General features: G+C 55.9%; 1 protein-coding gene across 2 annotated transcripts in view; it reads right to left on the bottom strand.

Moving 5' to 3' along the window:
* Positions 1–569: 569 nt before the first annotated feature.
* The window catches only part of PPP2R2C (protein phosphatase 2 regulatory subunit Bgamma), a 131,962-nt gene continuing 107,179 nt past the window's right edge, over positions 570–25,352 (bottom strand). For both annotated transcript variants that reach the window (XM_025999870.2, XM_025999880.2), the window contains exons 7-9: positions 16,452–16,621; positions 11,689–11,780; positions 570–3,366 (exon numbers count right to left, since the gene is read on the bottom strand). In XM_025999870.2, the coding sequence (XP_025855655.1) occupies positions 3,075–3,366; positions 11,689–11,780; positions 16,452–16,621 (554 nt within the window). In that variant the 3' untranslated portion in view covers positions 570–3,074. The remainder of the gene's footprint in view (positions 3,367–11,688; positions 11,781–16,451; positions 16,622–25,352) is intronic.

Genomic DNA, 25,352 nt, shown 5'->3' on the forward strand with positions numbered 1-25,352 from the left:
TGTGAGAGTGAAAAAGATCATGACAGTGTGAGAATACTGGAAATCATGGTGGACTATGTTCACCTGCTTCATTTTTTTTTAAAGGGTTTTATTTATTTATTCATGAGAGACACAGAGAGAGAGAGGCAGAGACATAGGCAGAGGAAGAAGCAGGCTCCATGCAGGGAGCCTGATGTGGGTCTCGATCCCAAGACCCCAGGATCACGACCTGAGCCAAAGGCAGACGATCAACCACTCAGCCACCCAGTTGCCCCTGTTGACCTGCTTCAAAACAAAACAAAAAAAGGGCAAAAACGATTGTTTATTGAGAGCTTGTGTGCCAGACATTGTGCTTTGCAGGCACCATCCAATCCAATTCACTGTCATCTATCCCCTAACACCCCCAAATTACAAGGTTAGCTTCATTTCCCCAGTGCTGAAATCAGAGTTCAGAAAGTTAAAAAATTTTGTGGACAGAGGAAGCAGAGTCTTGAGGCAAACCAGCCCTCCCTGTCAGCCACACAGCCTCCTGACGGCACCCACTGCCCTGGGTTTAGCCTTGTTAGAAACAAACGGCGTCCTGAGTCTCATTTTCGATGTAACATTTGTTATTTTATTGGAAAAAGCTGGTATTAACATATTTATAATTTTATTCAACAGTTGGATAATCTGCGATACCGAAGAAAAACCAGAATGCACCCATGAGTTATGGAGTTCAAAATGATCGAGTCTGTCTACCTACCACCACATACCCAAAGCCACCCAGAGCTCAGTCCTCAGAGTAGGAGAATAAAAACGAAACGACCCAACAACTTCACAATGACTATGTGAACGCTCATACATTCAAGAGCAGAAATTTTAAACAGAGTAAGAAGCAGAGTTTGTGACAATTTTAACTGGCCTGTCTGCCGTGTCTAGTCTTGCCCCTTCCCCCCAACACGTATCATTATTCACAACTTGCTTTGGACATCATGATTTTCCAGGGATCTGAAGACATGCTTTTCCTCCAAGATCTTTTTCTTTCTTTCTTTTCCTTTTCGGTTTGGTATCCAAAGTTTAAAACCAGAGTGAAGAAGCAGGAGCTGCATTAGGACCTCCCTCTGAATGCAGTGTAAGAGTCGTAATCTGCAGACGGTAGATGCGAAACCCACGACCTGACAGTAACCTCCAGCTGCAAATGCAAGTCTCCTCTTAGCGTCCGAATCACGAAGGGAAATGGATTGTGCCAAATATCCGCGTAGTTGTGTAAGGCCCTCAGAGCTGGATTTTGGCTTCAACGAGATTTCTATACAATGCACCACATTCTCGAACCTCTTTACAAAGGGGGAAAAAAGGAATGCAATCCTGTGATTGTTAATTTTAATTAGAATAGATATGTACATATAATACTGTCCAGGTCACCTGGATTTTACAGTGATATATAAACAAACATTCTTCATTCATGTTGATTAAAAAAAAAAATCAGAACAAAACAATGGACCCATTTCCTTGTGTAAATATCATATGGCCAGAAGTGAATGCACATGCGTTTTGTGCTTTGACACACACAAAAGTACACCATTATCCACTGAGAAAAATCTCGGGTGGGTCTGTTTCCTGGGTTGGGTTACATCTTGTAAAAAAAAAAAAAGTTGGCTTCGGCCTCTGCACGCACTGTTCTCTGAATCACGACGCACAGCCAGTGGTTCCCTGTAATTCCACGCCGAGAGGCGGAGTGGGTGGGGTGGGTGGAACCGGTCTCCAGGTCCACGCAGCAGGAGCAGGTGTTGTGGAGACACGGCATTCAGTGTGGCCATCAGGAAAGAGTCCTCCAAGGCCGGGTCATTAAAGAAAATGTATCTTGAAATGGTCATAACATGCAATTTCCTCTTGGAGGCGGCTCAGTACCTGAACAAAGGGCTGGGGCTGGGGTACAGATGTGGGTGCAGCCTGGCACTCCAGGGGGCGGGTCTGAAGTCAGCACACAGAGCTTGGCACCACCGGGGTCTTCTCCATTCTCTGCGCTGTGGCTTGGGTCACCCCAGACTCTCATCATTGCCCATCTGCTCTGTTCTGCTTCACAAGACGAAGAGGTGTTTCCAGAACCTTCCAGGCAAGAACGTTGCTTTAACACGAGCTGCCAACGTGGTGGACTAGAAAGCGCCCAGTGCAAGTGAAGCCCAGCTCAGGATCCCTGACTCCACCACTTGGTCGGTACGTGCTTTGGACAAACTGTTCATTCTTTTGGAGCCCGTTGCCTCATGCATGTAGTGGGGATGATAACAATTCACCTTTCATCCCAGGCACCTGGCACAGCGCCTGGCACTCAGCGAGGGGCTGGTGTGTATGGAATAAGTTAATGGATACCCACCTTAAAGGGTCACAGGCTGAGCTGGCATAAGCTCTCATGACGTGCCCAGTGACCGGGAAGCATGACAGGAGAGCCCTGCAGAGCGGGCACCGAATCCATGTGCCCAACGGGTCGAGCACTGTGTCTGGCCCCTGGCCCACACTCAGCAAAGGCTGGAATAAAGGGTGAGAAGAAGAGGCACACACACACCGGCAGATTTCACCGCCCCCTTTCCTCTCAGGGAACGCCAGACCTGGGGTACCGAAAGACTTTAAAAAGAGGAGCTTGCACCTGCCGATTCTCAGCATGAATTCACGATCCAAAAAGCAAAGGGAAAACCCTCAGCTCTGAGACAATGGAAACTGCTCCACTGATAATCAAAAGAATCCCTAACTGGCTTGTTCAAGTCCATCATCTGTCCCAGAGCCCTGATCTGGGGGCCCGGGAGGCTCCTAGGGCGCTCGCTTCCCCCTAAAAGTTGCTGCTGGAAGAAGGGAAGCCGTGAACCCGGAGACATCCACGTCCTAACAGTGGAACGGGCAGCACAAGGTTATATCCAGGAACAGAAGGCCTGGACCCCAAGGCGACAATCACGTCCATTTCACCGTTTGTGGCTGTGAACCCTCCTTACTCCTGTTTTCCAACAGAGAGTGGCCAGCAGAGGCGGCCTGGCCGGTGGGGAGAGCCGGGAGGGGACAGGGCCGCTCCTGCGTCGCCCTGGCTGTGCCCCATGCGGGTGGCATCGGGGACAGGGCTCTGCGCCCACCTAGTGCATCTCGGAGTTCACTTTGTCCTGGAAGATGTACAGGTTGTTGGTGGCCGCGATGGCGATGATGTTCTCGGCCGGGTGCCAGGCTGTGTGCAGAATCTTCTTGGTGAAGTCCAGGCTGTCCACGCTGATGTCGTCCCGCCTGCGCTTGCCCCCCACGCACACACGCCGTGGCTTGAGCACAGCCCGGGGCTTGCTGCTCTCCCTCGACGCCTCCAGGGTCACGTCGCGCTTCGTGTTCCGGTCAAACATGCGGAAGAAGTTGTTGTAGGCCCCGGTCATAATGACGCTGGTGGGAGGAGGAGAGACGTCAGGTGTGGAGGACACAGGAGGAAATGTGCCACGCTGCAGGTGATATGCCCAGGGCTGCAGGGCCACACTCCCTCCTGAGAAGGGTACCCCCCCGCCACACTCCCCAGGGTGGAGGAGAAGAGATGGGTCCCAGTCCCCACCTTCCTCTTGGGGTCCCCTCCTTCGTCTCAGGCTTCTGTCCTCCCTCATGGCTCAGCTGCCATCTGCACTTGGCCTCTGTGGCCGGCAGCTAAGACCCCTTAATGCTCTGCCCAAGACATCACTGAGAAAACCCACCTGTACTCTCCTTTTCCTCCAGGAGAGGCCTGACCTTCCAGAGAGACTAAGCACCAGCAGAAGAAAAGCCAAGGGTAAATAAACACAGAAGCTGAGGCCCAACTGTAGACTCCAGGGCCAACCCAGGGCTGGTCCTGAATTGACCTCACACCAGGCCCTTCATGGCAGGGACCCTGCTATTCTAGGGAGCTGAGGGACTACATACTCTTTGCACACCAGTGAAGTCCAAGTGTTCACGGACTTCCCTGTCCTGCTAAAGAGAATTTGACACTTGTCTTTGCACTCCATTTCTCTTCCCCCCACCTCCTCGAAGGAGAATGGGCTCCTGTGGCATGGGAGAGAGACCATGTTAGTCTGCTTGGTAAGAGCTGGGACAGCCATCAGGGCCTAGGCCTAGAGAAGGGGTTTGAGGGTTTGGCCCAGGAGAGAGGCCCCAGGACAGGCAGGGAGGGAGTGTGTGTGGGGGTGCAAAATAACTGAGGAGGGAGGGATCCCTGGGTGGCGCAGTGGTTTGGCGCCTGCCTTTGGCCCAGGGCACAATCCTGGAGACCTGGGGTTGAATCCCACGTCGGGCTCCCAGTGCATGGAGCCTGCTTCTCCCTCTGCCTGTGTCTCTGCCTCTCTCTCACTCTCTCTCTCTCTGTGTGACTATCATTAAAAAAAAAAAAAAAAACTGAGGAGGGAGGGAGAGGATTCCACAAAATGGGACCCCCTTCATTGTTCTTCAGGAGGGTGCCTACAGACTGGAGTTCCTTTCTTCCCTCTGGAAGCTGAATGTGTCCCTTAGAGGTGACACAGCGCCCTGCAGACCCTGGTTCACAAGGGCTATGCGTGTATGGTGTGTCTTTAAGCTCGCCCAAATCAGGGGAACAATGCTGGGCAGAGGGGCAGGAGATGCTGGAGGTGAGGTCCACCTGGACAGACCAGGCACCTGGGCTGTGGGAGTTCAGATGCATGGAGGGGCTTGGGGGCCCTGGGTGATGCTAAGTCACAGGCTGAGAGGGACATGGCTCCTGGTACCAAGTTCCCTTCTGTGGGAGAATGTGAGCTGATAGACATGGAGAGAGTGAGCACCCCAGGCCCCACCTGCAGCATCTCTACGAGAACTGGGGAAACCAGCCTCCCGGGGCCTGCACCAGAACACACAGGAGTCCCCGTCACCTCACCTGTGGACCATCTCTCAATGTCAGTCCCTTCTAGATGGTGGGGCAGGGTGTATGGTGGGGAGGCCTGCTGTTGCCTGGCTCCTGGACCTGCCCGAGGGGAGAGACCTCCCCAGCGGAGGGCAGGGGGTTTGCCTCCCTCTGCCTCCTTTCTCACTGAGAAGGCGGCCCCTCAGAGTTCTGATCCTTCCTAGGAAGGGCCTTGTGTTCCAGGGGCCTGGCAGGTCTGGGACGGCAGCTGCTTTGTGGGAAGTACAGGCTTTGGCTTCCCACCCATGAGTGGCATCGGGCCTCCCTTGCACACTCTGCATGCGTGGTTCCCGGAGCTGGCCTCCACCCATGAGGCGAGGCTTTCCAACGCGGCCCATGATCTGCGGAGGTAGCATCGGTGTCCCCTCCCCCTGCCACCCAAACTGCTTTGTCAGACCTCATGTTGAGAGATCTGTGAGTGAGGATAGGAAACCTCCTCCATAAAGCGCTTCTTCTGCGATGTTCCTGGGGTGTCCAGGCAGGTCCAGGCGAGGATCAGAGGGCAGAAGTCACACGCCAAGTGGGTGATTGGAGGACTCCGTAAAGAGGCTATGCACAAATGTTCTGGAAAGTTCTAAGGGAACCACAGGGAAACTGCCGTGCCCTGGGGCTGGAACTTTTGGAGATTTTGGTGCCACCCACCCAGGCCTGAGTGGGGAGGGGAGGAGAGCTGATGGAGCCAGAGCTACAGCCAGATCTGTGTGGAGAGGCTGGCTGATGGGAGAAGCACCCAAAGGGACACAGTCGGCTGAGAGGACAGGGAGGGAGGTGGGACAGATCACCTGTCTCTCTCTCCCACCTTCAGACCTCCCTCCACTGTCCCCACTGCTTAAAGCTGGCCAGAAGCCAGAGGTCACCAGGCCTGTTAAGGCAGGGCCTGCATGGTTGGCCTCAGGGCACAGGCTAGGGGAGCCAAAGGGGCAGGCGGGGGACCCTCATGGCGCTAAGCTAATCAGCATGGGCCAGTGTCTGCGGGGACCTTGTCTCCACTGCTGGGTGGGGGTTCCTGGGGCAGGAGTGTCTTGTTTGAGCCCCAAGGCCCAGCTTGGCCTCTTTGGGGAGAGGGAGGGAAAGAATTCAGAACCTCAGCCGCAGACACAGAGGTAGACCAGACCAGACCAACCCCTGGCCTGGTGCTCGAGGAGAAAGCAGCGAATGCTCTGTAAACCTCAGGGAAGGAAGTGCCCAGGAGCTTCTCTTACTCACTATTCACAGCCACACCTGTGAGTTCAGAGTACGTGCCCCCCAGGTGCTCTTGAGGATCTGCTGGAATGAGGGAATGCAGCAAAAGGGTCACAGGCCCTCACAAGGACCTGGCCCATCCACCCTCTGACCCCGGATGGAGCAGGGGGTGGGGGTGGGGGCTTCTCTGCAGCTGCCTTAGCCTGCAGTTTAGAACAGACCAGGCCACAGGAGGGAGAGGGGTCGGCAAACTCAGAGACCCAGAGCTGTTCTCCAGGGGGAAAGACAGGTCCCCAACATCAGGCCCCCAGGAGCCCACTGGAGACCTAGGGATGCCAGTTGGGAACACCCAGCCTGTGGAGTGCTCATAACTGGGGCTTTACATGGCCCATGCCGGAGGACAGAGCTAGGGCCGGGGACCAGGTGACGTTAGCATTGCCACCAAGGCTGGGGAACGGCAAAAGGGGCCACCCTGCAGCCCAGTGCACAGTCCCAAGGCCGAGGGGCTGGGGGCTGCAGGAAACAGGGCTCACTAGCTCCTCTTGATATAATAGGCAGACACTTGGTGGCCTGTTCATCGTCAGATCCTCGTGTAGCCCAGGAGGTCATGACCTCTCTCGGGAGCTTCTGCATTACATCTCTTGCTTCCCAGAATCGGGTGGGGGTGGAGGGCGAGGGGGGAATGTTTTTTCTAAGGCTCCACCCAGGTCCCTGTGGCAGCCAGTGGACGGGGACCCCCGGGCCCTACGGCCACCCGCAAGGGTGTATGTGACCCGGCACCTGGGGTGGTTTGACTCTAAACCTTCCCCTCTACCTTCACCGCCCACATCACCCTTGTCCCTGGCCCTGAGGGACAGCTGCAACAGCCTGCTCACTGGTCACCCTGCCTCTGACTCCCAGCCCAGCCCCCAAGCCCATGACACCCATGCTGGACTCTCATGGCACCCACCCCAGGGAGGCCCTAGAGCACCTATGAACCCTGAGACTTAACCTCTGCCCTCACCTCCAAGCTATGGCCACAGCAGTTGTTCTTCTTTTCCTGAGGCTTCTGCTGTGATGCACCTCTTCCAGGAGGCCATCCCCAGCTCCCTCCCCTGATAGGCCTCCACCCACTCCCCTCCTGCCCAGGCCTCCTGCTGAGCTTTGCTCTAGTCTGTGCCCTATAAGCCACACAGTCCTCCCATGGAGGCACTGGATCCCATCTCCGCTGTGTCCCAGGTGCCCTGTGCTCTCGGGGATGCCAAGGCTGGAATCTGCAGATCCCAGCTGACACCTGCCCAGACTCTGCCATGTGCCTTGTAGAGAGGGATGCTCAGACCTTGGGGGTCACCAGCTGGGATGAACTCTGACCTACCGACCCAGGTCAGCAACCCATCAGGCCTGTCTAGCTCAGCAGACAATAAGTGGCGGCGGGGGGGGGTGGTGGACGGGGGGACCCGCCTGTGGCCCTGCCGATGCTCCCCATCAGTCCCACAGTGGGTGTCCACTGGTGTCAGGTGCTGGGCCAGGCTGGGTCACAGGGAAGGTCCCACCTGCCAGGATCCCACAGCAAATGTACAGGGAGTAAGTGCTGATAAGCCCAGATGCCCATGGCCCCAGTCTTTATCAGAAGGTGATTCCTGCTTTCGCTCCCTCCTCATCACTCGCTGTGTCCAGCCCTGGGACTCACGGGGCAGGGGCAGTACTGAGATGTTAGCAAGAGAAGGTGGACTCTCCCCCTCCCCCAGGGTGAGCAGCTGCAGCACCTATTCCCTCATCTGGCTTCCACCCTATTAGGTGGTCACTGCCAGAGCCTGCAAAGGAGAGGCATCACCGGTTGGCCACAGACCCACCTGGGGAACTCCTAGAACCCATGCCAGCCCTGCCCCAGAGTGGACTCAGCAGCCTGGGTCCAGGGCACGGCTGTGGTTTCTGACACCCAGGCTGGATGGGGACACCTGAGATCCCCATGGGGTCAAGGTCTCCCCTCTCTGTGCCCAGAGTGGCTGCTGTGGAACTCCGACTGGGGTCAGGAACCTGCCGGGCTGCCCCAGGCGCCTGCGGTGTGGGCATGGTAACTGGCCTCACTGTAAAAAATGGGATCTCTCCCCACTTGTTTGCTTTTCTTGGGCCTAAAAGGCAAAGGCATGCCCCCACACCCAGGTATTGCAGGCAGGTGCTCAGGCCAGCCCACCTGGGTCCAAATTCTAGCTCTGCCTCTACCATGCTTCCCATCTCTCCCTGCAGGTTTTTCCATTGATAAAATGAGGGTAACAAGGGACCCTAGCTCCCGATGAGAATGGAATTTTCAGTAAAACGGGGCAGTATGGTGGCCCTGGGAAACTCTGCCCTTCGTTATACTACATGCCGACAGGTATTTCTTGATTCGAATCATCTTCCTGGCCTGAAGCCCCGCTGGCTAGCTCTGAGAGGGGATGCGTAAAATAGAGGAGCAGAAGGAACGGGGATGAGAACCAATTCTCAGTGAAGGTTCCTGTCAGGAGCCACACCCTCCCTCCAGGCCAGGAGGGCAGAGGAGAGAGGAAGGCAGAGGAGAGAGGAAGGCATCCCCCCTTTGCTCACTTAGCCAGTGACAGCTTTCATGCAGCTCCCCCTCTTCTGGTCCACCAAGGGGAAGGTGGGGTGAGGTCACTAAAGTCCTGGCAACCCACACAATTGTTAATCCTCCTCCGTTGAGATGCAGGATCCAGCTGACATGGGCAGGGTTGGGGGGAGGGAGCCTCCTCCCCACATGCAAGGAGAATGGTCTCTCTCATCTCAGAACTCCAGGTCCCAGTACCCTGCGACCCACGCCAGGACAGAATGGCACACTGCTTCCATTCTAGAAGGTTCCTTTAACAGAGTAAAGGGCAAGCCCCTGGCCTCTATGGTGTCTAGGCAGGTTGCTTCACCTCTGCTAGCCTCATCTTCTTCACCGGGGACCTCAGTGACTGCTCTTTCCTGGGTGGGAAGGCTCTGGTCCCTATGCCAGCAGGTGGGGGGGGCTCTACACGCCCCCTGCTGGCCAAGCGTGGCATGCAAAAATCACGTGCATGCTGACAGACTCCAAAAGTGAGCGTGTAACCCAAAGGCAGTCCAACCCTGACCCTCCGGGAGAAATCCCATTGACCCGGGGACAGCAATCCCATTGACCCGGGGACAGCGGCAGGCTGTGATATCAAGGCCAGGGCAACTACTTGGGACCATCATCCCCAGCAGCGACTGGAGCTCAGCACAGGTTGAGGCTAGTGTGTAAAGAGAAGCAGGGAGGCACAGAGATAGGAGTAGACAGGGAAAGCGATGGCCCAGGACACACCAGAGCCCTGGGGTAGCCTTGTCTCCACCTGCTCAGAGCAAGCTTAGGCTTGTCTGACCTCTGCAATTGGAAGACGCCTGGTTGACGCAAATCCCTTTGTCTCAAGCAGAACAGGTCAAGGAGAGCTTCCTAGAAGAGGTGGCACTTGAAATGGGACTGGGAGGCTCAGCAGGGTTCTTTGACGTGGGTAACCGGTATGCGCAAAATAACCAGAACTTCCACTGCCCACACAGACCCACAACCTTGCCAGGAGCCTCAGATGGCACGGTCTCAGCTGTGCGTTTATTAGAACTGTGCACCAGGTGAGCAGACTCAGGAGACCAGCAGCTCGTTCAAGTGCAGGACTGGAGAGTGGTGGAGGGTAGACCAGAAACCCAGGGTGTCTGACCCTTCCCTCTGCACCAGGCTGCCTGTCTTGGTCTTGCTGGCATTTGGTACGATGCCACCGTGAGGGACATCAGACAGCCAGCAGACCACTAAGGCTCCCCACTGATATCAGAAGCACCACTCATGGTGAGCCTGTGGGGTTCAGAGGGTTGCTTTGCTCTGCAAGAGTGGGGGGTCCCCGGGGGCCGTACTTGCTTCTCTCCTTAACCCCTGAGCTCCTAGAAGACAGGGACTCTCCTCCACAGGGCACAACAGGCTCAGAGGAGCGTTCAGGATGAAGTAGAAGGGGGTGACACACCCCTGTGCCTTCTGAATATGAATAGCCACCGGCTAGACACTCCTAGGGCCCCGCGTGAACTGCTCAGGATGGGCTGGGCCACAGTCGCACCCTCACGGGCACGCCAGCCAACAGGGCAGGCAAACAGAGACAAGGAGAAAACATGATAGATGCTAAGACACGAGGGGCTGGGGGGGGCAACAAGGTGGAGAGGGCCCTTCCTGGAGGAGGCGGCCTTCAGTTGAGTCCGTAATCTCAGGTGCCAGCAGGAGTGAGCTAGGTGCAGTGCGGCCAGGATTTCAGGGCGCGGGGAGTGGAGCTCGTCGCAGAGGGGGATCCCCTGAGGTGAGTAGCAGGACCCCCAGGGGTGGGGGTGGCTGTCATGTAAAGTGCATGGCAGGAAGTGGTGTGTGAGGCAGGACAGCTGAGCTCCAGGCTGGGCTGCAGCCAGGACAAGCTTGGCGGCTCCTGTCTGTTGGGAGCCAGGCATTGCCTGGTCACGAGTGCCCCCTGGTGGTAATGTGGAAGAAGGGCGTGCAGCGGCCGCAGCCAGAGGAGACTCCCCAACACATGCACACGCACACACACACTCACACACAGTAGTGTTGGAATCCCCTCTGGCCAGCAACAGTCCCTCACCTGAGATTCTAATGAACCCCTATCCCAAGACCCACTGCCAGTGCTCACCAGGGAACCCCGATGTGTCAGTGTCTGCAGCTCCGGGGTATGTGAGAAGCCCTGTCCTGGGTGGGGGTGCGAGGGTGTCTGGGGTCAGCCAGGGTGCGGGCACCTGGAGTGCCATGTGTCCCCTGTGACCTTCTGAGTCAGCCTGGTCTCCAGCCAGGGCCTCCACCCTGGTTTTCTGAGTGTTACTCAACAGACCCACTGAGACCAGCATACTGGTCCCTGATGGAGAGCACTGCCTTGCTCAGAGACCCCAGGGGGCTAGGTGAGCCCCAAGATGTCAGCAGCAGCTATAGGGCATCCCCACCCCTGGACACGGTGGCCTAGCCCCACATGGGGCCAGCCTGTATGCAGGTGGCTCCCTCCCGGCCCCATCCCTGTGGTTTCTGGACCTCCTCCCCACCCCGACCCTATGGTCTCAGTGTAGGCCTTCCTGTCCGCACCTGCCCTGGGCTGAATGAACCATCCATGGGGAGTCAGGAGCTCACATCAGGCCATTTCCTGGGTGGGTGGGTGGGGCTGTGAGAGGTGGCCAGACGTGGGGAACCCCTGCCAGCCCCAGAGGCGTGGGAGCTGAGATACGCCCTCCTGCTCCAGCGGGACTGATGTAGGGGAGCTGCTAGAAGGAGGCAGACGCAGCCACAATCCAGGGTGGGGGTAGGGTGCACACAATGGCTGAAGCTCTCTGCCCCATGGGTGCCCAGACGCTGGAAACACCCCTCCTCCTGACAGCCCAGCGAAGCAGCCGTGTGCTAGGGACCCAGAATGGACTGAATGCTTCCACTACCACTCAGGAAACCAAAACCGGGGCTCAAAGTGGAGGCAGGTGTGGTTGAGGATGTGTCCTGAGTCCTTGTGGGCGCTGCAAGAAGAGGTGCTCGGCAACCTCCCCCTGCAACCCCAACACCTTCATTCACCAAGGCTCATTAGCAGCAGATGCTAGGTCAGCGGCCGAGGCCCTCTCCAGCTTGGGGATCACTGTTCTAGGATTGGGGGGGGGGTTACCTGTCGCTCCCGTTCCAGGCACATTCAAACTTGTCGAAAATGCAGTCATTCTCATACAGGGAACAGAGCTTGCTCCGAAGGTAATCATGGACCTAGTGAGAGAAGGGGCAGGGTGAGCTGACGCAGGGGGCACCCCAACTGTCCTGCCCCTGCAGGAGGAGGGTCTCCCTAAGTAGTGAGAGGCTGTGCCCTCTGGGGTTCCAGATGGCCCTCCCAATCCAGCCCTGTTCATTGAGATGGGCCCACAGCCTGTCATGGCCAATCCCTGAGCTGTGGACAGAGAGAGGACAGTTGCGATGACAAAGGGAACAGCACATCGGGACCAAATCCTGGCCTCTCCCCTCCCACTGCTGTGTGATCCTGGACTAGTGACTTCACCTCTCTGAGCCTTGGTTTCTTCTTCCTTAGAGTGCTTAGAGCACATACCTCATGCGCCGTCGTGGGATCAACCAGAGACTGCCTGGTGTAGGGTCATGCCCCCTGAGGACAGTGACAGTCACGTGAGCCCAAATCATGGACGAAGGGGAAGGGGAGCTCACACAGGCTCCTTAACATGATCTCAGTAGACGTCACTCGTCCTGTTTTGTGGATGAGGCACTGCCACTCAGAGAGGGTAAGTAACTGGCCCAAAGTCACACAGTCAGGACCCTCTTCCAGAGTCACCTGACACCCTGGGAGAGATGGCGATGCCCCCGTGGACCATGGCCACCTGGCAGCAGCCTCATCCCAGAAGCTCTTCCCCACCCGAGGGCCTCGTGAGCACCAGCTGTCAGCCGGGGGTGTGGCCCTGCCTTCAGGGTGGGGGAGTGGAGGGCACCTGGGTCCCCAAAGCCCAAATGCCTGTCTCGACCCCTTACTGTGTGACCCAGAGGGTCCCTTAACTTCTGTGTTCTGTGAGCCTTGGGTTTCCCATCTAGAAAGGGGGTCGGGAACCTCTTAATTCATCTTTAAAAAGATGGGTGCCCGCGGCAGCCCTGATGGGTCCCAGGCTGTGCCGTCTCATCCCCTGCGGCTCTCCCTGGAGGGGCGTCTGTGGCTCCTGCCCCAACTTTCTGTGTGGACCCCTCCTGCTCCAAAGGTTCACCCCCATCTTACATAGGGACCTCCTCACGGAGGGAGGAGGCCACAGGGATGGGTGAGAGGCCCGTCCAGGCTGCCCACGAGCCCCCACTGACGAGCCCCCGGGCCCTCCACCAGCCTCCGTGCTCCCCAGTACTAAGGTCACAAGCAACAGCATCCCTCCCCCAACCTCTGGCTGGTCACACCCCACAAGCGGCTGGTCCAGAATCCAAAGTGATCCGGGGCCCAGCTGCTTCTCACCGCGTCCTGCTGCCACCTGCTCCCAGCACCATCTCTTGGCAAACACCTCCCGACCGTTCTCCCCGTGCTATGCCCCCAACTCGTCTGTCTCCATAGGCAGCCGGAAAAACCCTCAAGAAACCACTGTGGATCACGGCACACTGCTGCTCGAGACCCTCCAGTGCTCACAACCCACCCCAGGCTCTGTCCCCAATTGCTTCTCTGACCTCAGAGTCTTCTCTCCTCTCTGCTCACTCTGCTCCAGCTGGCTCCCCACCATGGCTTGACCACCACACTAACCATGTGTGCCTGCCTCAGGGCCTTTGCACTTACTGTTCCCGCCTCTGGGAGCACCTTCTTCCCCAGATGGTGGATGCCCTCACCTCCCTCAGACTCCAGCACCCCTACTTTCTTTGCCCCAGCCCCTGGTTTGCTTAATTTGTCACACTTTCTGCAGTTTGGGATTTGGGATTATTTTGTCTATTTGCTCAGTTTCTGTTCATCTCTCCCATTGGAACGGAGGCCCCTCGAGGCAGGATCTATCTTGTTCCTCACAGTTTCTCAATGGGGTGCACAGGGTCTGGTACAACACAGGAGCTCTATGCAGTTTTTTAGAATGAACAAATGGGGGCTAGAGACCCGGTTTATGGCTCCCCAGGTGCCACAAGGCTCTGGGTCTGGGGGAGGGCATGCAATGGGAGGATGATGGGCCTTCATCCCCAGCCAGAGGCCAGAAGGAGAAGGGTGAGACTTGCAATGGGCTGAGAAGGCCAGAAAGGGGAGAAGCAGAAAGGGGAGAGCCCAGGGTCTGTGCTGCGGGACCCAAGGGAGGAGGTGGGATGGCGGGGGGTGGGTGGGTGGGGTCTTGTGCATCAACAGCACCTGGAGGGAGGGAAGCATAGGGCAGGGCTCAGGGACACCTGGGATGGAGCCACTGTCAGGGACTCCTGCTCTCCTCCCATGGTGAGCCCCCCTCCCCTGGTGAGCATGTGGGGTGGGGAGCTCCCTCCATGGGAGCCGGCAGGGCCAGGAATAAGGCTGCACAGAGCTCGGGAGGAGGAGCATTGCCAGCTGCACACTGGAGCCCCAGGCTGCCTCGGATGGGACCAGGGCACAGATGAGGCCACACAGAGGGGACCCCTGATGGCTTGTGAGTCCCTGAGGAGCCAAGTGACAGAGGCCAAGGCAGCCCTGGGGGAGCCTGAGAGGAAGGCTGATGGACACACATGAGACCACCAGGGGTGATGGAGGATGCAGAGCGGGGAAAGGGGAAACAGATGCGGGAGGGTGCTGCTATCTCCTTCAGACAGGTGCCCCCCTCGGGGAGCCGCCCCCTCCCAGAGAGTCCCCTGCTCCTGCAGCGGCACCCGGTCGAGGCTCACCGGGTCCCTGTCACCCCCTAGGGGGTGAGGCTGTGGCCCCTACCTCTCTCTGAGCCCAGGCTCTCGCCAGGCACAGAACACACCTGCCAAACATGTGTAACCACCCAGATAGATGGGGGTGAATGGTGACTCTCAGGGGCTCATGTTCACCCCTCCAGATCAGCACTATCGTGTGTGCTCCGCTCCCTGTGGGGGCACAGCAGCCTCACTGCTACACTCGTCCAAGCACCTCCACGCACTGTCCTGGCTCTCCCTCTCCAGAGAGGTGAGCGCCTCCCGCCCTCGGGTGGCAGGCCAAGGAAGAGCGTGGGCTCTGGGGAAAGCCGCGAGCAGCCATCTCAGGTGTGTGTTTGCTAGCTCTACTCCCACAGATGTACCATTTCATTCCATTTTCTCCAAATAAAATGCGATCAACAGAACATTGGCCCCACTTCCCAGGGCAAATGTGAGGCTTTAAAGTAGAAAACTCTGCCAAGGACTCAGCTCGAGGCGGCACAGGCTGAGGGCTGGCTCACTGACGCCCTTCCCCACCCCTTCTCCTCTACCTTCCTCAAACACAGAGGCCATAAAACTCATTCCCCAGCCTGGTCACAGATCCATTCTGGCCAATGACTTGTAAGAAGTCTTCTGAGGAGCGCTCTGGTACTCCCAAGAAGACATCCAACAGACCCAACTAACACAGCCTTTCACATTTCCTATTTCCTTCTTGGAATGTAGGCATAGTTCCTGGAGGTGTGGCAGCCGTTCTGCCACCATGAGGTGTCACACATGACGGCAGGGTGGACTTGATCACAGAAGGAGCTGCTGGGATACCATGGAGGTCCCAGAGCCATTCTCTGTTCTTGTGGCTTCTTGTGAAAGGAGAAAAGTCCCTGTGTGTTCATCACTATGCATCAACCAACCGCACCCCTGCTGAGCCCAGTCCTAGAGCATAATAGCCAAAAATGTTAGTTACCATCTTGGTTTCATGTAACTATTTTATGACAGGGTCAACAGGCCAGGGGGCCAGAAGCCAAGCACCCAGCTCTTGGCCTTGTCTCCAAAATAGTCCCCTTCCACGTTATTGGGTCCCCACATACTTTGAGGATCTCTGGAGGCTACAGACCCTCTCTCTGCAAAATGCCCATGTTAAACATCACACCTAGTTTTGGGGTCTGTGGGTCTTTACTGATGACAGGGCCATGGAAGGCTGTCACTCCTGCATCCCTACCCCAGGCCCTGACAGGGAGGGAGGACAGGGAATGGGCTGGAGGGGCCCCCGGGCTCTGCGTCCACCACCGGCCAGCTGCGAGGCAGCTCCCACTTGTCCTGGCCTCTTAGCACCCAAGTTCCCTTCCAGCCAAGTGGAGCTGATGGCACCCCCTTTGCAGGGGCGGTAAGGAACTGAAGTGACGACTGTTAAGTGTGTGACACCTTGTGGGCACCTAATATTTGGTGACACTGTGAGGGTCTGACCGGGGGAGCTTCCAGTGGGTCTCACTTTAACATCACATGAATTTCGTTTTCTACCCCCTAATATACCTGGGTAGATCCTAACAGAAAACTGATAAATTATAACTTTCCTGGAGGGGTCCCTGGCTTCAGCCTATGTGCTTGGCTTCCAAGGCCTGTGGTTGAGGATGTAGAAACAGAGCGTGCCACCCTGTCCCCACTGCCCACGCTCAGCAGGGGTGTCCCCCGGGGGAGGGCACTGTTTCTCCCATTTTAACCTAGGGCTGCAGACGCTGCTCCGAGGAGGCACAACATCTGTACCCTTAATCATCTGAACCCTCAAACTGGGCTGAGCCTGATGCTCAACCTTGTTCATCTGGGCCCTGGACCGCAGAGGCCAGCAAACAAGTGGACAGCACCCACCGACCCAGTGAGGCAGGACAGAGCAGGTGCTTCTGCTGGGGCTGGGGACAGGCTCCCTGATTACCTGAGCCTTAGCATCTTCGCCTACAATACAGGTGTATGAAGGCCACTTCTGTGGCTGGGGACACCCTGTCTGGGGGAGTTCTGGGCACAGGGCACGGAGGCCCGGGGTGGGAGGGTCTCCTACTCTTCAGAGGGGCTCCGATTTTTCTGGGCTGTGGCACCTACCTGGTAGGTCTCTATGGGCCTTGCCTCCATGTTCAGGTCCCAGACTTTGACCGTGAGGTAATCCCGGGTGAGCATGTACCGGCCGCTGTGGCTGAACTTCACATCCGACACAGAGGAGATGATTTCCGAGAAGAAGGAGCGGTTACTGGGGTCCTCAGGCTCTTCAAACACTGTGAGGACAGAGAATCCATGGCCATCACAGGGCTGCACGCCCCCACGGGCCAGAATAACAGACCGCTCTGTTTTCCATCCTGGGCTCTCGCTGTAGGGTCACTCATTCATTCCTCAAGCCTGTAACTGAACACCCACTCTCCGAGGCAGTGGGCCCAAAGGGCTGTCTGAGGAGGGAAAGAACAGCTTTCGGGACAATGTTTATTGAGCATTTATTCTCAGCCTGATTCTGTGCAGAGCCCTTCCTGTTCATAACTCATCTAACCACCTAATAAAAACATCTGGTCAGTACCACCATCATTCCCTTTTCATAGCTGAGAAAACTAAGGCACAGATGGCTGAAATCCATGCCTGAGGCACTGAGCTAGAAGAAAGTTGCGGAGTGGGGATTTGGACCCAGCGTGGCACTCGCTGTGCTGCACTGGACGGCCGCCTGCTGGTGATGCTGAACACCAGGACAGCGAGGGGTCCTGACATTCTCGCCTGTGTTGGGCAGTGTCCTGGGCTAGCCTGGGCACTGCTGGTGGCCCTAGGGCTCTGCCCATGCAGCACTGGGCACTCGTGCCTGAGCCCTGCTGGCGGGCACGCTGTTTGGTTGTCACAAGGACTGTGGCAAAATCAAATCTCGCTGCCACAGACGGAGCTTGAGTCCCACCTGCCCTCCATCTCCCATCTCCTATTACCTTGGACCAGGTGCCCCACACAGGGAATTGCTTAGGCTCCCAATGGTGACAGCTTGCTGCCCCAATCGGATGATCCCACTCTGGGGCGGAGTGCACGGTGAGCACCTCCCCAGGCAGTGCCTCCTCTCTGCTGCCCCCAAGCACCGGGCTTTCCTGACACGCAGAGGACCCCACACAGCAGGACAGGCTCTTCTGGGCTCAGTCTGTGGCTGGCTGTCCCACCAGTCTGAGCACCAACAGCCTCATTGGCTAATCAGATCCTACAGTGGTCCTGGTGCTGGAGCAGGTGGGGACCAAACATGACCCAAGCCTCACCTTAGCTAACCAAGCACTAACTCGTAGGAGCTGGGGCACAGGGGGGCCCGGGGAACACGGAAGAGGATGGAGCGGTGGGCTGGCAGCTATTCCCCAGCCAGTCTGGAAGGTCTTAAACATCTGACAACCTGCCTAGCTGTCCCCATGGAAACCAGCTGAGTAGCTGCTCCACCTGCTGGCCCCTGAGCCCCTAGACCTGAAACAGGGAAGCAAGAAGCAAGAGAGCTGATCACATGTCCTTAGAGGCTCACAAACATGCCCTGCCTGCCGGCACCGCCCGCCCCCATCCCAAAGTCCCTCATCCTACTTCCCAGGTTGGTCTGTCCCAGCCCTGTATTCCCCCGTATTTGGGACACCAGATCTCTCTTCTGTCGCAGGTAGATGCCAGTTCTTGCCACTAGGGGTCAGAACAAAAGATGAGTTACAAAGACAAAACGTGGTCTCTTAACACCCCAACTCTGCACCCCAGGCCTGCCCTGGAGGTCTCTGGCCAGCCTCCATCGAAACCCCCAGGGCTGGCACTGCTCACTTCACCCCTGCACCGTGCAGAGCATCTGGCATGCCTTGCAGGGTAGGTGGTGGCTTGGGATCAAAATCACAGAGCAGCGTCTGCACTGAACACCACGGAGCCATGGGCTTGTCTTCTGCCAGCTTCAAGGAGCAAGACACCGCAAAGGTCAAAGGCTGAGAGGATGCTCTAATCAATAGCTGAGAACAGAAACACCAAACGGCCCTCTGTAACCCGAGCTCTGGCTGTATGCGGGCATTTCTGATGGCTTGTTGAGCACAAAAGGACTGGTGCTGCACACAGTTGATGGGAAGAGATACTGACAGGTGTGAAAAATTATATCCAAAAGTCCTTTTTATTTTTCAAAAATTCCTGTGAAATTTCTGATACCAGTATTTTTTTTGTCAAAAGGTTGCAGAATGTCCTCTTCCATGTCAATTCCTGTCCCCCCCCCTCCCGCTACCACAGGCAAGCCGCACGTCCCCCAGGGCGTCAATAACAGATAAGGGAGTCTCCCCTCTAATTGATGGAATCACGAAGGACAGTTCACAGTAATTATTGCTGCCAAGAGTTTAAAGAAATGCATCCCAGAGCCCCTGTCATTGTGACAGGCTCAATCCGCCTCCCCATTCTCCCCGTTCAGGTTGTAGGGTTCCTAATCCCCAGAAATGTCCTATTTCCTTTTAATGATTTTGCTAATTAAGGCTCTGTGGCCCCGGTTGGTTCCCTGAAAACCACCTCCTCCTGTCTGGGTGTCCATGGCATCGCTGCTGGCATACAGTGGGGAAGGGTGAGAAGCCCTTCACACTCCCCAAAATGAGGTGAAGGGGTCCTAGGGAGCCCAGCTCTGAAGCACCTGTGCACCCCAGGAATGGGAAGGTGAAGCCAGAGGTTGGGTGCGGGCCTTCCTCTCCAGCCTCGTCCGCAGTTGAACGAGCATTCCTCTGTTGCTTAAAGCTCTCTATGGCTTCCACTGCCTACAGGATCAAGATTCGGGTTCCTACAGGTAGACGACAAGCTCCTTCCTAACCAGGCCTTCACCGGCTGCTTCTCCAGCCACCCTCCAACTGCCTCTCTGCCCAGGGCCCCAAGGGCCTCGAAAAAGGCGAGGCCAAGCAAGGCCCCCAGGGCAATACCCTGAACAATTCACTCTCAGGGTCCCCTTAAATGAATGCCTCTTCCAACACCCTGTGCTGCCATACCCGGCATCAGAGCAGAGCAAGCTCTGTGTGCCCTCTGGCAAGCCCCTTAGCCTGAGCACAATGTGCCTCACCTGGACAGCAAGCACGATGGGATCTCCAGAGGGAATCACTGGAAGCACCCAGCTCAATGAGGGGCGGGTCAGTAAAAACGTGTAGCTATTTTTAGAGTAATTTTTTTTCTCATTTTCTCTCCCTGAAATTTCCTTTCTCATTTTTACTCGTCTTTCTTACCAACTCCTATACATCCTTCAGAACCCTAATTCAAATGCCCTGTTCTACATGTATCTCATCCAGATTCTCTCCAAAGAAAATACTCAGCCTTGCTGCCTGCACAGCCTGAGCCTGGGGTACTCTCCTGGATGGCATCTGCAGGGATATGTGGTCACAGTCATGGGACTGTGAGCTGTTCAGGCAGGGCTCCTTCCTCTGTCCTTGGTCATCTGAGCATCCTTGCCCAGGCTGGAGCCTTACTCAGACCCCAGCCCTACTCACAGGGTGGAAAGAACCTTCAGTGCTGCCTGTCAATGCCACCTCTTCTCGACATTTCTTCCCCAACCTAATATGATCCCACTGAAGTTTCTAGGCTTCACTCACCCACTGAAGCCTGTATCTGCTAGAAGTGGCTTCTGAGTGCCTGCAGCTCTTGCTCTGTGTCCCTCTGGGTGGCACCTGCTCCATTGCACTCCTGTCTCTGGTCATGGGTGGGTAGGAGAGGGTGAAACGGAACCAGGAGAGTTGATCAGATGGGGACAGGATGAAGGAGGGATCAGACTTAGAGCTAGACCTGCACTGACTTGAGCCACACGTTCAGCCTCAACTGTGCAGGCCAGTGAGGCCTTGGAGAGAAACAGACAGATGCACAGAGGAGGGGCTCTGGGGGGACACAGGAAGATGCGGGCCTGAAGGAGCAGATGGGGTCCTGCTGGGTTGTTGCTCATGCTGCCCTGGCATCGAGCCCCTCCTCCGCCCTGAATGATGAGCACAAGTCCAGGCTGGCCCCCCATCAGGCTCCAGGAGCCCAGGCTAGCCTTGCTGGGCACAGGAGGAAGAGTGGATTATGGGTCACAGGGTACCCCCCTCCCCTGACAGGCACCTCATTGCAGCCACTGCTGGGGGAGAGGCCACCTGCATGACAGCCTCCCGGCCCCTGACCCCTGCAACCCCCGGCCACTAGGAAGGTAGAGGGGGTTCCAAGTGGGGAGGAACAGGGAGTTGTTACAAGGTGGTGGGTATAATGAATGTTAGCTGATGAAGAGCTGTCAATTGTCCCCTGCTCAGCACCGTTTGATGGACCTCAATGGACAAAATTAAACCCGATCCTCACTGTGGCCCTGGCCCTGCATGATTTGTCGCCACCTCTCAGCCATCATCCATCAGCCTGCTCCTTCCCTAGTGCTGCAGCCAGGCTCCTCCCACCCGCTGGACAACCCCCTCAGCCCCGCCTCCTGCCCCCCCTTCCCAGGCTCCTTGCATCTCCTGGGGGCCCTCAGCCCTGCCTTCTGCCTCCACCTCTTCCCAGGCTCCTCCCACCTGCTGGGGGGGGGGGACTCAGCCCCGCCTTCTGCCCCCTCCCTTCCCAGGCTCACTTGCTCTCTTTCATCCTTTGAGGTGTGCCGAGAAGCCTCTTTGGACCATAGTAATCGTAATCGAAAGCCAACTGCAGCAGGAGACATCCTCAGAAACGTCCCCCGCTCGATGCTCCTGTTTACTTGGCATTTGCCTACCTCTCCACTCAGCTCTGTAAGGGCAGGAGCCTGCTCTGGGCACAGAGCCTGGAGGGCCAGCAGGCTGGACTTTGCAGGGGGCGGATGCAGGACCTGACTGCCTCCCCTCCTCCACCGTGTCCCCCCCCCCCCCCCCCCCCCCCGACTTGCGCATCAGGGAAGGGTCCCTGTGGCTCCTGTCCTTTCAGAGTAAACCCAAAGAGCTGGCATGGTCTGTAAGACCTCTGCCTGGGGACCCCTCTCTAACCACACACCTCTCTGCCCTCACTTCCCATCTCTGCCTGCTTTACTCCTGCCTTTGCACTGGGTGTTCCCTCTGTTGGAGACCTTTGCCCTGGCTCTGTCTCCAGATATCTGGAGCCTTCCTGGCAGAGGTGGCTGGGTCTGGTCTTCCTACCCCAGATTCGTGATCAGGAGTGAGTCCTGGGAGTCGGCCCCACCTGGCCCCTTTCAACAATCCTCGCTCATCCACAATCCTCATGAGAGTTCTTAGTTCTCAGGCTGTGAATCTTAGTGAAGATTAAGTGAGAAACATAAAAGTTTATAGGCGTGGGACCATCAGAGCCTGTATCCTAGCTCCACCTAGCTGTGTGATCTTGGGAAAACACCTTAACCTCTCTGTGCTGCAGATGTGGGAAACAGTAACAGCCCCTAAAGATGTCCACTTTCTAATCTCTGGAATGAGACACATGGCAAAAGACTCTGCAGATGTGGGTGAGTAAAGGATCTTGAGCTACAGAGATTATCCTGGATTCTCCAGGCGGCCCCACTGTAACCACAAAGGTCCCTATGAGAAAAGTAGGAAGGTCAGAGGCAGAAGGAGACGGGACGATGGAGCAGAGGTTGGAATGCCACACTTGAGATGACGGAAGGGCCGTGAGCTGAGGGATACAGCAGCCTCTAGAAGCCAGGATGCCTTTGCGGCTGTTGCAAATCAGAACACAAATGGTTGTTGTTGAAGCTGAGTTTTTAAACAGACCCAAAGATGAGATCTTTTCCTTGATACCTCGCTTCTGTCCACTGATCCAGTTGCTGCCCAAACTCAGGAGTGGCTGGTAGTGGCACTCAGAGATTCATGGTCAAGACAACTCCTCCCAACAGGTGAAACAGGGACTTTCCCTTCACTGGATGAAGGGTGTCCTGGATCACGAGTGGATGTTGATTCTGGCACTGGACAGTTAAGGAAATCGAGGCACAGAGAGAGGTGCGGTGGCTTCCCTGGGTCCTCTGTCAGGGGCAGAGCTGGGCTGCTCGGGCCACTCCACTGCCCAGCCTGCATCCTCACATCTTCCTCCATAGCAGTGGAAATTCGAGTCTTTTGTCTGCTAGTCATTATGACAGGGTAACCATGGAAACACCATCCATGATGCCTCAAAATAGACAGTTATTTCTGCTTTTGACAGCACAGAGCCTGTGCTGTGCCGGGGCATGGAGTCCCTCAAACAGGGGATCACGTTGGTCGCTTCCCCCTGTGGGATTCCTGTGATGCGCTGGCCCAGAGCTCGGGCAGCAACAGCCCAGCTGACGTTTGTTGAGCACTTGCGGCACACGGGGTGCTGTTCTGAGTTTATGTCTCGGATCCTCCTCCGATCATCTGCTCTGGGGAAAGCAAACACTCCGTCTGCTCACTACTGAAGGCAGGTGACGCAAGAACTAGAAAACAAGCCGCAAAGCACGCTTGGCGCCAAAAAAGACTGTGGATGATCCCTTGACTGGCATTAAAGGGAAAGTTTCTGGCAAGATACTGAGTTTGAGAACGAAAAAAAAGAAGTCTAGAAAAATTGAAAATACAGAATCTGTTCCAATAGCAAACCTGCATAATCCAATCATTGAAACAGATCTACACATGAGTTTCACTAAGACTTCAAGGAGCAAATGCTAAAATAACTGTTTTAGGCAAAGAAAGAGTGTGGCCCACCTAGCTTGTTTTATAAGAGTTGGATAATCCTAATAAAACTGGACAAAAAAAAAAAACTGGACAAAGAGTGAAAAAAAGACAGTTGAAGATTGTAATCTCCTTTATAATCATTTACATCACTTGTAAATGTTTATACAAAAAGCAGAATTTTTGCATTTATGGAAAAATGTCTCTGCAAGAGCCCTGACCCCAGGGCTGCCTGGGCACAGCATGAGGTCATAGTGGTCAGAAGCTACAGAGACCACTCCCTCTTCATGCCTTGGCCCTACAAACGCCTTCTGGAATCTCAACGTGATCTAGGAAGAGGCAACTCCAGTTACTATGTTCACGGCCACTCCGGGAGAGGAGGCCAGAAACACAAATGGAGTTGAGTCATCCAACATGAAGGTCTAATTCTTGCACTCTTGAGGTTGTGAGTGATTCACCTGCAGCGCATACACCCCAGGGTGTGTGACAGCTACATGCCCGAAATCCACGTGCATGTGCCTGTGCTCTGGAAGCCTGCAAGTGACGGCTGCCCTGGTAGGTGGCCACTCACTCAGACCTTTGGGGAACCAGATGACAGAAGCCAAGGGGGACTCTGACTTCCCCTCCAGCCCCTGAGAAACATCATTCAAAGAGTGTAGGGTGCACGGAGCTGTCTCTCTACTCCCCAGATCCCAGCCTTCCTGCACACACACGTGTTTCCTGATTAAGAGTTAAAATCCAAGCTAAAATGCAAATACACAGACAGCTTAGATAGAGAAGAATACTGTATGACTTTCTAGAGCCCGCCATGCAGGGACCATTGCTTGGCATGTTTCTTGCCCCTGTTTCCTGTTGCCACTGTTGGGCGAAAATAGTTTTTGCCTGGCTTTCTTACCCCCACAAAATACTTTAACATAACCTTTTCCTCGTGTCATTAAAAATCTTCTAACTCAATATTCTAAATGACCAGACAACCTTCCAGGATACAGATGGCACCGTCATTCACTTGTCGTTTGCTCTGTTGGATGTTTAGAGTGTTTCTGAATTCAGCCCCTATAAAAAAGGCTGGACCATGAAGTCTCATCCTTCTTCCTTCCTATGGGGCTCACATGGGCTCAGGCTGGGCCCAGGAGCAGAGCCCAGGCTCTCCTCTCTTCACCTTGTTCTGTGCCAGTCTGACCCAGAGCTGCACACGGACAAGTCTCCATCCTGAGCCACAGGCTGCGGGCACAAGGTGGTCTGGGATGGGGGTGCAGAACAACAGCCCCAGAGCGGTCTGTACCCTAATTCACAGCACCTGGCAATATGTTATGGTATGTGGCAAAGGGGAAATTAAGATTGCCTATGAGCTCAATCATCCAGGTGGGCCCACTGTCATCACCAGAGTCCTTAAAAGTGGAAGGGGAGCAGGAGAGGCAGGGTCAGCAGATGCAGCATGAGAAAAGCCAGCACTGGCTACGCAGTTGGAGGGAGGGCTGCAGCTGGAGGGAGGGCCGAGAGCCAGGCACTGCAGGCGGCCCCAGAGGCTGGAGATAGGGATGCATGGATTCCACCCCCTGTCCCCGGAGCCTTAGAAGGAACCAGCCCTGCTGACACCTTGATTTTTGTCGGATAAGACTCATGTCAGACTTCTGAACTGCAGAACTATAAGAGAAAAAAAATTTGTGTTGTTTTAAGCTACCAAGTTTGTGGTTATCTGTTTAGGCAGCTCTGGGACCCCAATGCAGCCCTGGGCTGCTCTTAGGGGGCTGGGCACTGTCCACACTCACATCCTGGGCTTCCTGTCCATCCACACACACTGGAAACTTCATACCTTTATCTCCAGCCAGGACCCTGTCCCGACAGCCCTCCTTGGGGCCCAACACAATCCCAACGTACCGTGTCCAGAACAGGCCTGTTGGTCCCATCTCTGCTCCTGGCTGCCCTGCCCCCAGTATGTCTGCTGTCTGGCCCCTGGACAGGACCCCACCTCCACCCACCACACAAACCAAACCTCCGATGGAGTCATCATGGTCCACACACCACTTGGCAAAGCCTGTTAGCTCAGGCTTCAAAGAACACCCAGGATGGGACCTGTCTCCCCACCTTTGCTATCCCACCCAGGGTCCACTGTTTATTCTCAATGAACCCTGGCTCCTCCCACCCCTGCTTCCATGTTGACCTCTGCAGTTTCTTTTTTTTTTTTTAATTTTTATGTATTTATGATAGTCACACACAGACAGACAGAGAGAGAGAGAGAGAGAGAGAGGCAGAGACACAGGCAGAGGGAGAAGCAGGCTCCATGCACCGGGAGCCTGATGTGGGATTCGATCCCGGGTCTCCAGGATCGCGCCCTGGGCCAAAGGCAGGCGCCAAACCGCTGCGCCACCCAGGGATCCCAGTTTCTTTTTTTCAAACACGTGTCTTGTGACAT

Source organism: Vulpes vulpes, chromosome 14 (genome assembly GCF_048418805.1).
Source record: "Vulpes vulpes isolate BD-2025 chromosome 14, VulVul3, whole genome shotgun sequence".
Taxonomy (NCBI): domain Eukaryota; kingdom Metazoa; phylum Chordata; class Mammalia; order Carnivora; family Canidae; genus Vulpes; species Vulpes vulpes.